This window comes from Mastomys coucha, unplaced genomic scaffold (assembly GCF_008632895.1).
Source record: "Mastomys coucha isolate ucsf_1 unplaced genomic scaffold, UCSF_Mcou_1 pScaffold22, whole genome shotgun sequence".
Taxonomy (NCBI): domain Eukaryota; kingdom Metazoa; phylum Chordata; class Mammalia; order Rodentia; family Muridae; genus Mastomys; species Mastomys coucha.
This window is the reverse complement of record NW_022196905.1, coordinates 138,465,333-138,480,694: the sequence shown is the minus strand read 5'-3', so window position 1 is coordinate 138,480,694 and position 15,362 is coordinate 138,465,333. Positions and strand designations below refer to the sequence as shown.

General features: G+C 43.8%; 1 protein-coding gene and 1 pseudogene across 4 annotated transcripts in view; one reads left to right on the top strand and one right to left on the bottom strand.

Moving 5' to 3' along the window:
* Lmtk2 (lemur tyrosine kinase 2) overlaps positions 1 to 15,362 on the bottom strand; it is a 94,353-nt gene that overhangs the window by 56,039 nt on the left and 22,952 nt on the right. For all 3 annotated transcript variants that reach the window (XM_031338661.1, XM_031338662.1, XM_031338663.1), the window contains exons 2-3: positions 7,810 to 7,934; positions 3,244 to 3,388 (exon numbers count right to left, since the gene is read on the bottom strand). In XM_031338661.1, the coding sequence (XP_031194521.1) occupies positions 3,244 to 3,388; positions 7,810 to 7,934 (270 nt within the window). The remainder of the gene's footprint in view (positions 1 to 3,243; positions 3,389 to 7,809; positions 7,935 to 15,362) is intronic.
* LOC116068728 lies at positions 439 to 745 on the top strand (annotated as a pseudogene). Its single transcript, XR_004109670.1, has one exon. The product of XR_004109670.1 is annotated as a small nuclear ribonucleoprotein E pseudogene (transcript).

The following is a 15,362-nucleotide window of genomic DNA, read 5'->3' as shown; positions in this document are numbered from 1 at the left end:
AATGGGATCCAATGCACTCTTCTAGTGTGTGTCTGAAGACAGCTGCAGTGTACTCATATAAATAAAAATAAACATATGTTTAACATATGTTAAAAATAAACATATATGCCGGGCGGTGGTGGCGCACACCTATAGTCCCAGCACTTAGAGGCAGAGGCAGGCAGATTTCTGAGTTTGAGGCCAGCCTGGTCTACAGAGTGAGTCCCAGGACAACCAAGGCGACACAGAGAAACCCTGTCTCTAAAAAACCTAAACAAACACACACACACACACACACACACACACACACACACACACACACACACATGAATAATATCCATATAGGTGGTTCCCCTTAAAAAAAAAAGATAGTCCAAGCAGCTAGGTAGAAGTAGTAAACAATGACATCAACAGACTGAAGCATTTCCATTTATGCTTAAGATATTAAAAAGAGGTCTTTGTGACTTCCACCATGGCGTATCGCGGCCAGGGCCAGAAGGTGCAGAAGGTGATGGTGCAGCCCATCAACCTTATCTTCAGATACTTGCAAAATAGATCTCGAATTCAGGTGTGGCTGTATGAACAAGTGAATATGCGGATAGAGGGCTGTATTATTGGCTTTGATGAATATATGAACCTTGTATTAGATGATGCAGAAGAGATTCATTCTAAAACAAAGTCAAGAAAACAACTGGGTCAGATCATGCTAAAAGGAGATAATATTACTCTGCTCCAAAGTGTTTCCAACTAGTAATGAATGGTCAAGTATGGGGAAGCTGAGAAGGCACCTCAGTGTGTTTAAAGGTGTCTTCTACTGCAAGCTATATTTACTCAATTTGTTTTAATTGCAAATTATTTTCGGGTGACAATAAATGCAGTTAGATTGTTTTTGTTACAAAAAAAAATATTAAAAAGATTCACTGGACTCCTTTTAAACACCATTTTGATTGAAGCCTATCTTTAGTATTATTATTTAGAGAAATTAAAGCTAAAATATACTACGTCATTTAAAAGTTGTTGTAGACTTATTTATGTGTCTGCTTGCATATATGTACATGTACCACAAGGATGCCTGATGGCTCCAGATGTCCAAAGAGGACACTGGATCCTCTGCAACCCTCCGCTCTTATTGTTTCAAATAGGCTATGCCACTAGACCTGAAGCCCATATATTTGGCTAGACTGGATGACCAGCAAGCTCCAAGGATCCACCTGTCACTATCCACCCCCAATGCCAGGGTGACAGAAGAAAACTGCCATGTCTTTCATATGTGTGCTGTGGAGCATGCATTTCTGCACAGTAAGCACTTTCCTCACTAAGCAATCTCCCCTGAATATCCCATTTACTTTCTCTTTAGCTTAACTTTTTCTTTTTGGTTTTTCAAGACAGGGTTTCTCCGTATAGCACTGGCTATCCTGGAACTCACTCTGTAGACCAGGCTGGCCTCGAACTCAGAAATCTACCTGCCTCTGCCTCCCAAGTGCTGGGATTAAAGGCGTGCACCACCACTGCCCAGCCTTTTTTTTTTTTTTTTTTTTTTTTTTTTTTTTTTTTTTTTGAGACAGGATCTCACTATGTAGCTTTGCGGCTGTCCTGGAACTCACTATGTAGATGAAGTAGATCAAGCTGCCCTTGAACTCACAGAGATTCTCCTGCCTCTGCCTCTAGAAGGCTGGTATTAAGCACAGATGTCAGCAGCTCGGTCTACCTTACTTTTTCTTTTAGTCATGGCATGCTGTAGTGACTGGAATGAGAATGGCCCCCATAGGCTCACACGTTTCAATGCCTGATCCATAGCTGGTGAACCAGTTTGGGAACAATTAGGAAGTGTGGCCTTGTTAAAGTGCTGTTTGACTTGAGGTGGGCTCTGAAGTTTCAAAAGCCCACACAAGGCCTAGGCTCTCTCCTCTCTCTGCTTCCAACTATCTTTCGGGACAAGATATAACCTCTTAGTTACCACTCCTGTCTGTTCTCCCATTCCTCATCTTCTTAAACTGTAAGCAAGCCCCAATTAAATGCTTTCTTTTTAAAATGCCTTGTTCACAATGTTTTTTTAATAACAACAGAACAGTAACTTAGTCACATAACTACAGGAGGATAAGCCTGGGTTTATACTTCTACTGCCCTAAACATATCCCACAGTATAATGGCTACCTTAAAAGCCAGGTCAGTACCTGCAAAGACTTAAACAGCCTTCCTTTTAAAGTCTTGGAACACTCTACTTCATGACCTATAGTTATAATGGGAAATAGAATCTCATCAAACCATTCTCCCTAAAAAGCCTTATGAAAAACCAGTCCAATTAACATATCTCAATCTACCTCAGCCAGGCAGCAAACCCTACTCGCAGTGTCTTGAACTAGAGAAACCAGCCTACCACAGACAACACGTGAGCCTTTTTGTTTTTCATACTTTTTAAAAAAAGGTGTATTTATTATATTTATGAGTACACTATAGCTGTTTTCACACACTCCAGAGGAGGGAATCAGATCCCATTACAAATGGTTGTGAGCCACCATGTGGTTGCTGGGAATTGAACTCAGGACCTCTGGAAGAGCAGTCAGTGCTCTCAACCACTGAGCCATCTCTCCAGCCCCACATTTTTTTAAGAAAGAATTTTGGGTAGCCCAGGTTGATTCCAAACTCCCCATCTTCCTGCTCCCATTTCCCAAGTGCCAAGACTACAGGCATGTGCTATAACACCCAGCTTATACAGTGCTGGGAGGGAACACAGCATTTGTGTGTACCAGGCAAGCACTCTAACAACTGAGCCACACCCCCAGCCCCAGGAAGTCCATCTGAGTCATTTCAATGTTTCAGGAAGAACTGTTCTGTTTTTTAAATATTTACTTATTTATATATTCTATATATGAGTGCTCTATCTGCGTGTATGCCTGCATGACAGAAGAGGCTATCAGATCCCATTTCAAATGGTTGTGAGCCTCCATGTATTTGCTGGGAACTGAACTCAGAACCTCTTAAAAAGCAGTCAATGCTCTTAACTGCTGAGCCATCTTTCAGTCAGAACTGTTTTATTCTCACACTAGACTTCCACTAGACTTCAGGAGCCAGAGAGGGACAGACAGACATTGCAGAAGAGCCCGAGCCTGAGTATCATGATATAGCGTCTGCAGGAGTAGGAGGAAAACAGACAAGCAGAGGAAGAAATGGGAGCTCAGCATCCTGTGACTGGAGCTCAGCTCCCATATACTCAACGCTCACAAACAGTTCACATACGGCTGACACAAGGACAGGAGGCCTTACCCACAGACGACTGGAACTGGGATGGAGCTGGAAGTGAAATGTTTGGCACTGAAAGCGTGAAGACCTCTGCTGGGGACTGGACAGAGGGAGTATCTTCTGCTGGTGGGGTGAAGTCTATCTCATCATCAAAATTGTCTTCAAATTCCTGCAATCAAAAGAAGCGTATATGGAAAGCCGGCTGTTAGTGCTCAAATAGAAAGTTTCACATTCACTTCACTTCACTTCATATTCATATTCACTTCTAGTAAAAGGCTCAAATAACTGTGCTAACTCAAAACAGCAGAATAAATAAATTGTGTTGCTTTGTTTTTGAGTCTGGCCTCCCATATCCCAGGCTGGCCCAGAGCTCCTGATCCTCCTGTTCCCACTCCCCATGGGCTAGGGCATCAGACATGCACCACCATATCTAGAATGAGAATAAGTAAGATTTTAAACTGACAGCTTAAAGTTAAAAACAAAAATTTCTAAAATTCCCACAGAACTTATCATGGGAATGAATAGTTGCCCAAGTTCAAAAGCTTCAAGGACAGAAAAGGCTCAAAAATTGTTGAGAGATTAAATAATTCTCTCAAAAATCATTATTTACTTTCACAAATCTTTTTGCAAACTGGGTCAAAGCTAATTTTATTTTGAAATTTTCCAGGTGTACTCACTTATAACTACAATATAATTTCTATTGAATAGAGTTTAATAAGGCAGTATTTAAGGTCTGGAGCTGGCTCAGCAGCTGAGAGCACTTGTGCTCTTGCAGTGGACCTGGGTTTGGTTCTCATCTGCCATAACATTAACAGCTGACTTTTCTTATGTGCTTGTGTACATACCCACATATACAGAGTTAAAAATAATAAAATTAGCCGGGCGTGGTGGCACACGCCTTTAATCCCAGCACTTGGGAGGCAGAGGCAGGTGGATTTCTGAGTTCGAGGCCAGCCTGGTCTACAGGGTGAGCTCCAGGACAGCCAGGGCTATACAGAGAAACCCTGTCTCGAAAAACCAAAAAAAATAAATAAATAAATAAAATAAAATAAAATTATTCTGTCTTTAAAAAGAAGCTATGCCAAAAGAAAAAAGAAAAAAGAAACTATGCCAGGAGCTCAGTATGGCAGCAAATGCCTTCTAATCCCAGCTACTCAGGAGGCCTTGGTAGAAGTTCAAGATCAGCCTGGTCAACTCAGGGAGAATATGTCTCAAAAATAAAAGTAAATAAGTACAATACAGTAAAAAGAGGGCTGTGAAGTAACTCGTGCACTAACCTAGCACATGGCAGAATTTGGGCTCCATCCCAGCACCACAGAACAAAGCCACCCGAGACTTCACCCATCACACTGTGGGAATCTTTGATAACATGATGGGCAGGTGATGTCCTGACTCTCCCTAGCCTCACTCCCGTGAGCTGGGTGTCCTCTGGGGGCCCAGGTGGACTTAATGAAGATACCAAAGATTAACCATTCCTTCCTTCACCTGGAACCCCAGAAGAGACAGAATGGATTCATGAACAAAGTTCTCTATGTTTCTGCCATCACCCTTTTCATTTTCCTTTGCTGCCACATTCCCTTAGAGCCCCTCCCACTAAGAGGAAAAAAAAACCCTATAGATAGTAACAGGAGATTTCTGACATTTAGGTTTCTGCACATATGTGAGCAGACATTCTCAGGAATACTAGGTGTGATGGTATAGCACTGGCTGGGTAGAGCTAGCCTCAGTGCAGGTTGACACTGGCTCAAAAGGGAACTGACACACAATGTGATGGCTTACAGCACTTGGGAAGTGGAGGAAGGAGGACAAGAAGCTCAAAGCTACTAGGGGCTTTGTGAAATTTTGAGGGAGGGACGGAGGGAGGGAGGAAAATAGAGGAAAAAAAAGTTCCATTTTTGTGTCTATTCCAGTAGGTCAGAGCACAACTTTGGGTGCTGGACATTGCCTTCCGTTATATCAGACAGGGTCTCTTGGACCTTGCCTTCCATAGTATCAGACAGGGTCTCTGTTTCCTCCACTGCATACGCCAGGCTAGGTGGCCCTCTAGCTTTGGGAGGTTTCCTGTCTCTGCCTCCCATCTCCCGTGGGGCACTGGGATTACAGATAACAGTGCTACTGTAGTAGCTTTATACGAGTTCCAGGGTTTGAACTCAAGGCCTCATGCTTACACAGCAACTGCTTTACCCACTGAATCACATTCCTAGTTCCCAGCTGTACTCTCTTTTGAATAGTCACCAAGCCTCTCTTGTTAGAAGGACTTCATCCATCATCCCTTAAAAATATCACTTCAAATGTGGCAGCAATTATGACATACCAGTAGATATGCCAGTAGATAACTCTATAAAGATTCAAGGAAATGACACCATGTAGTTTTATATACATACATATACATATATATTGGCGAAGAAGAGGAGGAAGAGAAGGAAGAAGAGGAGCAAGAGGAGGAGGAGGAGGAGGAGGAAGAAAAGGAGGAAATATTGAGGTAAGGCACCTGGCTTCCTGATCTGTATACTGTCTCACTTAGGACCATTCATCCCCTGCAACTGCAGAACTCTAAGTCCAAAGGAAACCAACCAACACACCATTGTCAATAACTACTCATTTAGTCACAGACTCTAAAGCTGAAGAGCTCAAAACAGTGCAGCCCCTGCATCAGTCAGGGGCAACTGCAAAGTGATGCAGAATCCCAGACTCTGAGCTGCAGTACAATTGGCTCCCTTGTGGATACTCACATTCAACAACCCAGATCAATCTAAGCAAGGATGAGGTATCTAGAAACATGAGAAGAAGCCGGACTTTGGTATCAGCAACCCCATCAGACTTTTATCTCTGTCCCCAAGTGGCCAGGTTTCTGTGCAAAGTCCTTTGGCAAGACCGATGGCCAGGAGTTTTAGATTCTCTATCTATTGTTGTGCTCCCAATAGAGAAGTCAGGAAGTTCCCACAGAAATGTGTGCATCCATGTGAGCCTTGGGGGTGGGTGTTGATGCATAAAGCCCACAGGTGCCCACAGGCCACCCGTACTGGACTGTTGCCTGGGCTGAGGATTCCCTCCAGGTCTCCCCTGCATTTAGCTTTCTGTGCAGGGCAGAGGGTTGAGCTAGGAGGACAACTTCCCCATCTCCTCAGAGATACCAGACTCCAAGTGAAGAGAGCACACAATAAAAATGGCCTGAGAGGGACTGAGGAGATAGAGAAGCTGGCGTGAAAGTGTTTTGAGACAGGCTGTCCTTCAAGTAGCAATCCTCCTCACTCAGCCTCCCACGTATTGTGGTTACATCGTGCAGCCATTACACTCAACTAATACACTCTTTTAAACAAATGTTGTGGAGCCTTAATGTATCAACAGGTGGGCAGTAATTTCTAGAGAAGTCTCAACTGGCTTGCTGGCAGATCCCATCCATTTGCTCCTACGATGCCAGACCCTCTTACACTGACTGTAGGTAGGAAATGGTCTATGTAGCAAGTGTTATTCTCTTTAGGGAATTAAAATTTAGAGATAAACTTGAGGTTTCTGGTACCTTTCCTCATATAAAAAAGTGAGGAAATCCCTTTGCTTTGGTGAAGTAATGATCACAAATGTGCCATCCTACATAAAAACCTGAAAGAAGCCAAAACCTGCCTGGTCTTCTGTGCAGACCATAAACAAGTGAACTCAATCACTACATATTGTTCCTTACTTAAGCAAAAACATAAGGCACACCACCAGTAAGTGCTTATTGTCAGACAGGCTCCAAGGGGCTGGATAGATAGCTCAGTTGGTAAACTCCTTGTTGTGCAAGCATGAGGACCTGGGTTCAATACCCAGCACCCATATAAAAAGCCAGACATGATGATGCACACTGCTGGGGAGGTTTAAACAGGTGGATCCCTGGGAGTCACTGGCTGGTCAGCCTAGCCTTGTCCATGAGCTCCAGTCCCAGTGAGAGACCCTGTCTCAAGGAAACAACTTGGGATGCCTTCCAAAGAACAACCTATAAGGTTGACCTCTGGCCTCTAAGCTGATGGGCCAGTTCCAAGCTGTCTACTTTCGTCAATCAAATTGGCACAAACAGAGCATTTGTTATTGATAGAGCATTATAATGGCAGGGTGGAGGGTGAGGAGACCATGACAGAGACTGTGTAGCCCACAATGTTTTGCTATACACAAGAAAAGGAAAAGGCTGTTGATCCTTGATCCCAAGAGAATGTGATCCACAGAAATGCTATTGATAAATATATCAGAAGATATTTTAGGGCTAGGGTTAGGGCTCCGTCAGTAAATTACTTGCCTTGTACACAAGAGGAGGACCTGAGTTCAAACTTCAGAACAGATATAAAAATGATGGACGTGGTTGCAAGGCCCAGCACTAGGGAGGTAGAGAAAGAAGAAGGATCCCTGAGGTTGGACAGCTAGCCAGTCTACCTTACTTAGCAAACTGCAAGTCAGTGAAAACCCCTGTCTCAAAAGAGTGTTTCTGAAGACGGCATCTGAGGTTGTAGTCTGGCTTCCATATATATTACTCCTATATGCGTGCACGTGTACACACATACCCACACTCACTTTAAAAACCAGCAGATGATTTTAAATGTCCATGCCATCTGTGCTCACCTTAAAGTCTATTTCTGGGTCCTTACAGCAGGAAACACAGTTTGCAATTAACACTATCAGTATCAATAAACTGCACACCGACAGGATCACAAACAAGGAGGGAACTTCTACAACAGGTACTTCCCCTGCAAAAAACAGAAATTATGTTAAAAATAAGCAATTCTCAAGTCAACTTTAGTTAACTGAACCAACATTCTGGATATGAATGGGTCTGAGAACTCACAAAATAATATTGCTTAACCACTCTAGAAGAAGCCAAGTGCTTGCCAAGCCAATTTTGTACCTTATAACAATGGAAGACTTAGAGAGGCACTGCAGAGAAAGAAGTTCCCAGACCTTTCACTGAGCTCCACCGATGCCCAGATCTTACATTTGCATGGTGTTTTTCCAATGTGAGGGCAGAACTGGTACACAGGCTGAGCTGAGCTGAGCCGAAGCCCCAGGGTGCGCTTGAATTGTCTCCCCTCCAATTTCTGACAGTATCTCAGCCTTCGGGACACTTTTGGAGAGTACTGATCAGTTATGTGTGGTGTGTCCTCTAACTTGGGTGACCTGATGCTCCCAAGACTATGGAGTGATTACAGATATTTGGGAAGAATCTAGAAGAGAGATATTTAGGGAGAATCTCAAACAGTACAGGAGGAAACTCCATGGCTTCTGCATTTGTGCATATCAGAGGCATATGACCTGTTCCTGGTGGAGTGAACTCTGTCTGATCATGTGATCCAGAAGGTCTTGTCACCATTAAGTCATCATGCATTCCCTCCAAGACTCTATGCCTTATGAGCAGATCCAAAGCCCAGTGCATATCCAGTGATGGGAATCTGAGAGGCCTCTGCCAATAGGGACTAAGTTCTTTTTCAATAACCAAAGTAAATTTATAAAAGCAACACGGATGCCCATGCCCCTTCCTTCCCAGGAGATGCTGAGGAGCTGGCTGAAGACTTCAGGGAATTGTGTATCTGTGTACTAAAAAGGTTGGAGGGCAGCTCAGTGGTTAAGGATACTGGCTCACTTCTAAAGGAACTGGGTTTGATTCCTAGGTCCTAATGGAGACTCACATCCACCTGTAACTCCAGCTCCAGGAGAATCCTGAGGACACTGAATCCACATAGTCTACACCCATACAAATAAAATAAAAATACTGTTTTTTCCCAAACAGGATTTAATTTCTGGCCTGGAACTCACTGTAAACCAACCAGACTAACTTCAAACTCTCTGAAATAAACTGAGTGCCAAAACTAAAGGAATGTGCTACCCTGCCCAGCCTTCCACCTTACTTTTTCTTGACATAGTCTCTCTGAACCTGGATCCCACTAACTTCTGGAAGGGCTGGTCAGCAAGCCCCAGTGATGTACCTGTTTCTGCCATCCCAGCACTGAGATGGCGCTTGGGTACCACTGCAGCTGGCATTTGTACACAGGTGCTGTGGGTCAAATTCAGGTCCTCACGCTCACTCAGGAAGCATTTCACTGACTGAACCACCTCCCCATGCCCACCATTGGTTATTCAATTTTAATAACTCCACTTAAGTGCACATAATAAAGATCAAATGTGACCCTAGAGAACTGTATAACCAAGTGCTTTCACATCCAATATATCAGATTTTACTGATTTTAAAAATATAGTCTGTTCATCACTTTTTTTTTCACATGTATGCATGTGCAGGTTCTTGAACACATGCATATATGCTCCTGCAAGCCAGAAGCCAATGTCAGCAATCTCCCTCAATTATTTTTACATTTTATCCTTTCATAGCAGGAACACTCAATCAAACCCAGAGCTCACTGATAGGACCAGTCACACTTACTCCATCTTGAGTATTGCCACGCCCACACCTGGTATTCACATGAATTCAGATCTGAACTCCAGGTTTCTTTCTTGAGTGACAAGTGCTTTAGTTGCTGGACCATCTCCCCAGTGCCCCTCTCCTCCCGCCACCCTTTTGTCTAGACAGGATCTTGCTATATAATCTAGGTTGACCTCAAGATTTCAGTCTCCTGTCCTCGGTGTTAGAATTATATATGTGTACCATTATGTCCAGCTTGCCACTACATTTTAACTTCTCTGATGTCAAGGGCATAACACTTAAACCAAGTTGATTTAACTGGTAGCATTCTTTGCTTGTAATGGTACAATAGGAAAGGTATAGCTTATAATTGATTATATTTGAGATTTGATAAAAATGCAGTATTATTTCATCTGATTGGCACAACACCTTTTGATGTAAATGGACCAGCTCCACATCACAGATAAGGAAAACTGATATTCCCAGAGCCTGTAGTGGGAAAGCAGCTCTGGAAGCTAAGGGTTAGGAACATGTCCCCACCCTCCCTAGACAACAGGGCTTTAAAGCCTCCATGTAGTTAACTTTTTCATTCTTTTGTTTCAGTATATAGCCCTGGCTGGCCTGGAACTCACAGAGCTCCACCTGCCTCTGTGTTAGACTTGGGCGTGTGCCACCACACCTGGCCCCATAGTTTACCATTTATACTTATGAAACCCTAGTGTACTTTACCCTATACTTACCACTGCCTGGAAGGGCAGTGTGGGCTTCTAAACCCCTTCTCCAAACTCTACAAAGGTGATATCATTACCTTTCTTCTCTTTTCCTGTAATAGCTTGTTTTTCAAGCATTAACCTATTTCTTATAAAATGGATCGCAGGGATGCCTGAATGCTGGTCCAATGATCTGAATCACAAATTGGTCTTCTGTGAGTCATTGGGCTGGCATGAAAAGACACACTCGTGTTAACAACGAGTCCTGCCAAGCCCAGCCCTACCTTCCTATGTACTTTGTTTTGTTTTCCTCCCTCCCACCCCAACTTTTGGTGTGTGTGTGTGTATATACATGTTCACGACAGCAGGTGCACAAATGTATGTCAGTGTACATACATGTGTGCATGTGAGAGGAAAATGTCCAGTGGTAGTGTGGTCCTCAGATCTCTCACTGTCCTAGAACTTCTCCACGTAGGCCAGGCTAGCTTGCCAAGGGCTCCAGGAATACAGTCTCCAGCCCCCACCTTGCCATTGCTAGGACTACAGTGGTACACTGCTGTATATCACTTTTTTGGTTTTTTTGAGACAGGGTTTCTCTGTATAGCCCTGGCTGTCCTGGAACTCACTCTGTAGACCAAGCTGGCCTCAAACTCAGAAATCTGCCTGTCTCTGCCTCCCAAGTGCTGGGATTAAAGGCGTGCGCCACCACCGCCCGGCAGTATATCACTTTTGATGTCGATTCTCAGGATCTTAAACCCTCCCTCCTTACACTGGTGAAGGAAAAACTCCCATAAAATGAGGAAATGAAGCCACAGACTGGAAGGTGAGCTGGGTTTGCTCAAACCACAGAAAGGAAGTAAATTCTAGAAGCAGGAACCACAACTGAAATCCCCAGCCCTGTGGTTAAACCAGAAACCCAGCCTCAGAAAGGCTCCTGGCTGCAACTGTTGGGACACTACGAAACCAGTTTGTCTTTAACAGGCTCTGCCTACAGCATTCAGAAATGCACAAGACAAAGCAATCATCTGCTACAGAAAAACATGCACAGTGACAGCCTGTCACCATGCCTTCAGACAGCTCCCTAGGCTCCACAGAGGAGGAGGAAGATAATGAGGGGCTTGGGGCACTTAATATGCTTCTCCCGAGACACTATTTAAAAACACCTGGCATCCCAAGAGCACATTCCTCTGCATTTTGATTCCAGTTTTCAGAGCCCTCTAATAGCTATCTAGTACTTGACTTACTAAGCAGAAAACTTGGCGAACTCTACGAGGTAGGTAGGTACATGCTATTTGCTTTAGAGACAGGTAATTTGGAAAGGGCAATAATTTCCCAGTAATGACTCATGGTGGGTCAGGAGCTGCTAGCTGCCTATTAATTTAGCCACTATAAATCCAGCCAATTATCTGAACATGGTCCCCAGAACCTCCAGTGAAACCTGTGTGCACGTATAATTAACTAGAGACTTGCCTGGTAAAAAGAAATTGATGACCAATGTTCAAATCCCCTGGGGCTCACACACCAATGATTCTCTCTGTCATTCCTCTTCGGTTCCCAGCTGACATATTTGTATAAGGAGAATTTCCTCCCATTTGCCAGGTGGTTAACTGGTAGCTAGAGTTAAAGAAGGGCAGGCTAGATGCCGTAAGAGTATCTGTTTACCACCCAGGAGAGGCATCAACAACAGTCAAACAAGTTATTCCACCCAACTCTAGCTTGAGGAACCAATAAATGCCTTTAAAACAAACAAAACATGGTTGGTTGTGCACAAACAATGTGTTTGTGGGAGTACATCTATGGAGGGCATAGAATAACTTCCTAGAGTAAGCTCTCCCCACCCTTACATGGATCCTGTGATGGAACTAAGGTCACCAGGCTTTTGTAGCAAGCAATTTAGCTGCTGAGCCATTTTGAAGGCCCCCATTGAGTTTCTTGGGGACTATTTTCACAAGTATGGGTAACTCACAGCTGCCTCACCAAAAAGCTCACCCTGGCCTGAGTGACTCCTCACAGAAGCTCTTCACCACCCTCAAACTCTAACAGGCACATCCAAGACCTGTACCTTGTGGGCCACATACACCCAGTCCAACACAAAAGGCACAAGCTTAATTAAAATATTATGAGACCTAATTTTCTAATGCACTATTATTGTGTATCTCTCTGTGTGGAGCTCTTCTGGGAGTTGGTTCTCTTCTTCTGCTGTGGGTTCTAGGGATTAAACTTAGACTGTAAGAGTTGTATGGCAAATGCCCTTACCTGCTGAGCCAGGGGGGTGGGTAATTCAATTGTACAGTTTTTAAGTGTAATCTTTGTAGATGACAATGTCTTATACTATCACTAAATTGAGTACATGTGTGGGCTAGTGCCTCCCAAGAGAGACCATGAGCAGCTAGGGTAAAAGGAGGGCTGGGATCTCAGGTGAGATCTGCAGGCCTTCCTCCACGCCCTCCAATAGAATGTTAATAGTGAGTTTCCTATAGCTCACCCCAGAGGCTCTGATTGAGGACAACAATGGCCCTGTCATGCCCAGAAGACAGTGTTTCACCACAGACAGCTCAATTTGCCTTTACCATTTGCTTTTCAAAATGAGTTGGTTAGACCGGGTTAGGAGGGTAAACTGCTGCTATTTGGGGAGACTTGTTATGAACTAGTGGGTTTAAACTGCACTGTAGTTTTCTTTTCTTTTCCTTTTTTCTCCTTCTTCCCTTTCTTTTTTGAGAAAGAGTCACTATATAGCCCTGGCTATCTTGGAACTAGATATGTAGACCAGGATGGCTTTGAACTTAGAGAGATTTGCATGTGTATACCTACCAAGTGCTGGGATTAAAGTAGTGAGCCACCTTGAAGTAATTATTCTTAATGATGCTATACTGTTCCCACAGGCTAGCAGGTGCTCTGTAGAAATTTTTTCCCAGCCCTCTGTCAAGATCCCAAAAGCCTCAGATTGCTGTTTTCTATGTTCCAGGCTCACCTTTTAAAGAGTTGCTGCTTCAACCCTCTGGTAAATCAGCTCTACAAGAGCCAATTGCCTGTTTAAGATCGCAGCCTAAGGGCTGGATATGTAACTCAATAATGCCATGCTAGCCTGTGCTGGCTTAGCATGTATGAGGTCCCTGGATTTGTGGTGGTGGTAGCGGTAATAATAACCCCCAGCCCTGGGCAACTGACCTGCTTATTACTTATTCATTACTGACACTACAACTACTTTAGACAACAATTTGCTACTGCTTTGTACTATTGTTGGTTTCAGAGTGGTCTTTCCACAATGTGGGTCCTGGGCCCTACACTCCGGTTGTCAGGGTTGATAATACACTTATATACTCTTATATTTATATACCCCTTATATACTCTTAAACCAGTGTTTTAATCTGCTAGGACTAGAGCAACAAAGAATCACAAGCTGGGTGGCTCAAACAATCAGAAAGCATTACTTCCTAAGTTCCAAGCTCAAGACCAAAGTATTGGCAGGACAGTCAAAAAGGACTTGTCCTTCATCTTCAAACTCCCATCACCTTTGCTGCCTAGACTCTTGCTGAGCTTCCCTTGCTCTCCATTTGAGAGCCACCAGGTCCTACCTCTAACCAGACCAATCTTCTTTTACTGCCTTACACTTCATCTACCAGGAAACTACCACTAACACCTACCCCACCCCACAATCCCTTGCCCATCAGTGGGAATCATCGCTAAGGTTCCCAAGTTAAGGATCTGCCTTTAGATAGCCAATTGGATACCCATTTCCTCATCATAAAACTGATCACACAAACTTAAATGCCCCTACGTAAATGGGGCCAGGGATTAGGCTTATATATAATCTACCACTGATTCCCCAGGTCCTAGTAAAAAGACTGTCTAAAAAGTAAGACGCATGGCTTCTGAGGAACAATACTTAAAACTAACCTCTGGTGTCCACATACAAGCATATATGTGCACCTGCAAAGACAAGCACACACACACACAAACATACACACATGCAAGGGGGGAGGAGGTCTCAGAGGATACTTCTATTATGGGATAACCTTTACTGATATGTTGAAATAAAGTCCTACAGACCAAGGGGCTTCAGCAACATGTTCACCTTATTGTTCTGCATGCTAAAGTTCAAGCTCAAGGTTGAAGTTCAAGCAACAGATTGGCCTCTCTTGCAGGCTCTAGCCTTCTCCTTGCAGATGCTGTCCTCTCAGTACATCCTCCCATGGTCTTCTGTGTGCGAATCACTGCTGTCTCCTTGACTTCACTTCCTCTTCTAGTGGACAGTAGTCAGGCTGCATTAAGAGCCTGCCATGATGACCTCATTTGAACTTAGTCACCTCTTCAAAGGATCAAGCTCCAAGCACAATCAGTCTTAGGTACTTGTGTGGTGTGAACAATTCATACAGGAATACTGAAATTGTGAGTGGACGCATGTATGTACATATTCATGAATATATAAGAACATTTGTGCATGCAACTGCACTTGTACACAAATGCATGTGGAAAGGCCAGAGGACAACTGCAGCTGTCACTCCTCAGGTGCCATCCACCTTGTTTTTTGAGACAAGGTCCTCACTGGCCCTGGGACTTGCCAAGTAGACTGGGCTGGCTGGCCAAGAAGTTCCAGAGATGTATGTATTTCCACCTCTCTAATGCTGGGATTACAAGCTTGCCCTGCCCTACCATGTCCAGCTTCTCTTACATGGGATCTGAGGACTGACCTCAGATCCTCACAGCTGCAAGGCAAGCACTTTACCGACTGAGTTTTCACCCCAGCTCCAATGTTGTTGCTGTTTTGTTTTTGTTTTTGTATTGAGGCAGAATCTTGTCATGTAGCTTTGGCTAGCTTTAAAGTCATAGTGATTCTCCTATCCCAACTGCTGGGACTACAGGTGTACAGTCCATCACATGTCCAACTTAAAACTAACTTAAGCCGGGTGGTACTGGAACATGCCTTTAATCTCAGTACTTGGGATGCCGATGAAGGTGGATCTCTGAATTTAAGGCCAGCCTGGTCTACACAGTAAGTTTCAGGACAGTCAGGCTACAAAGAGAAACCCTGTCTTGTAAGAAGAAAAAAAAAA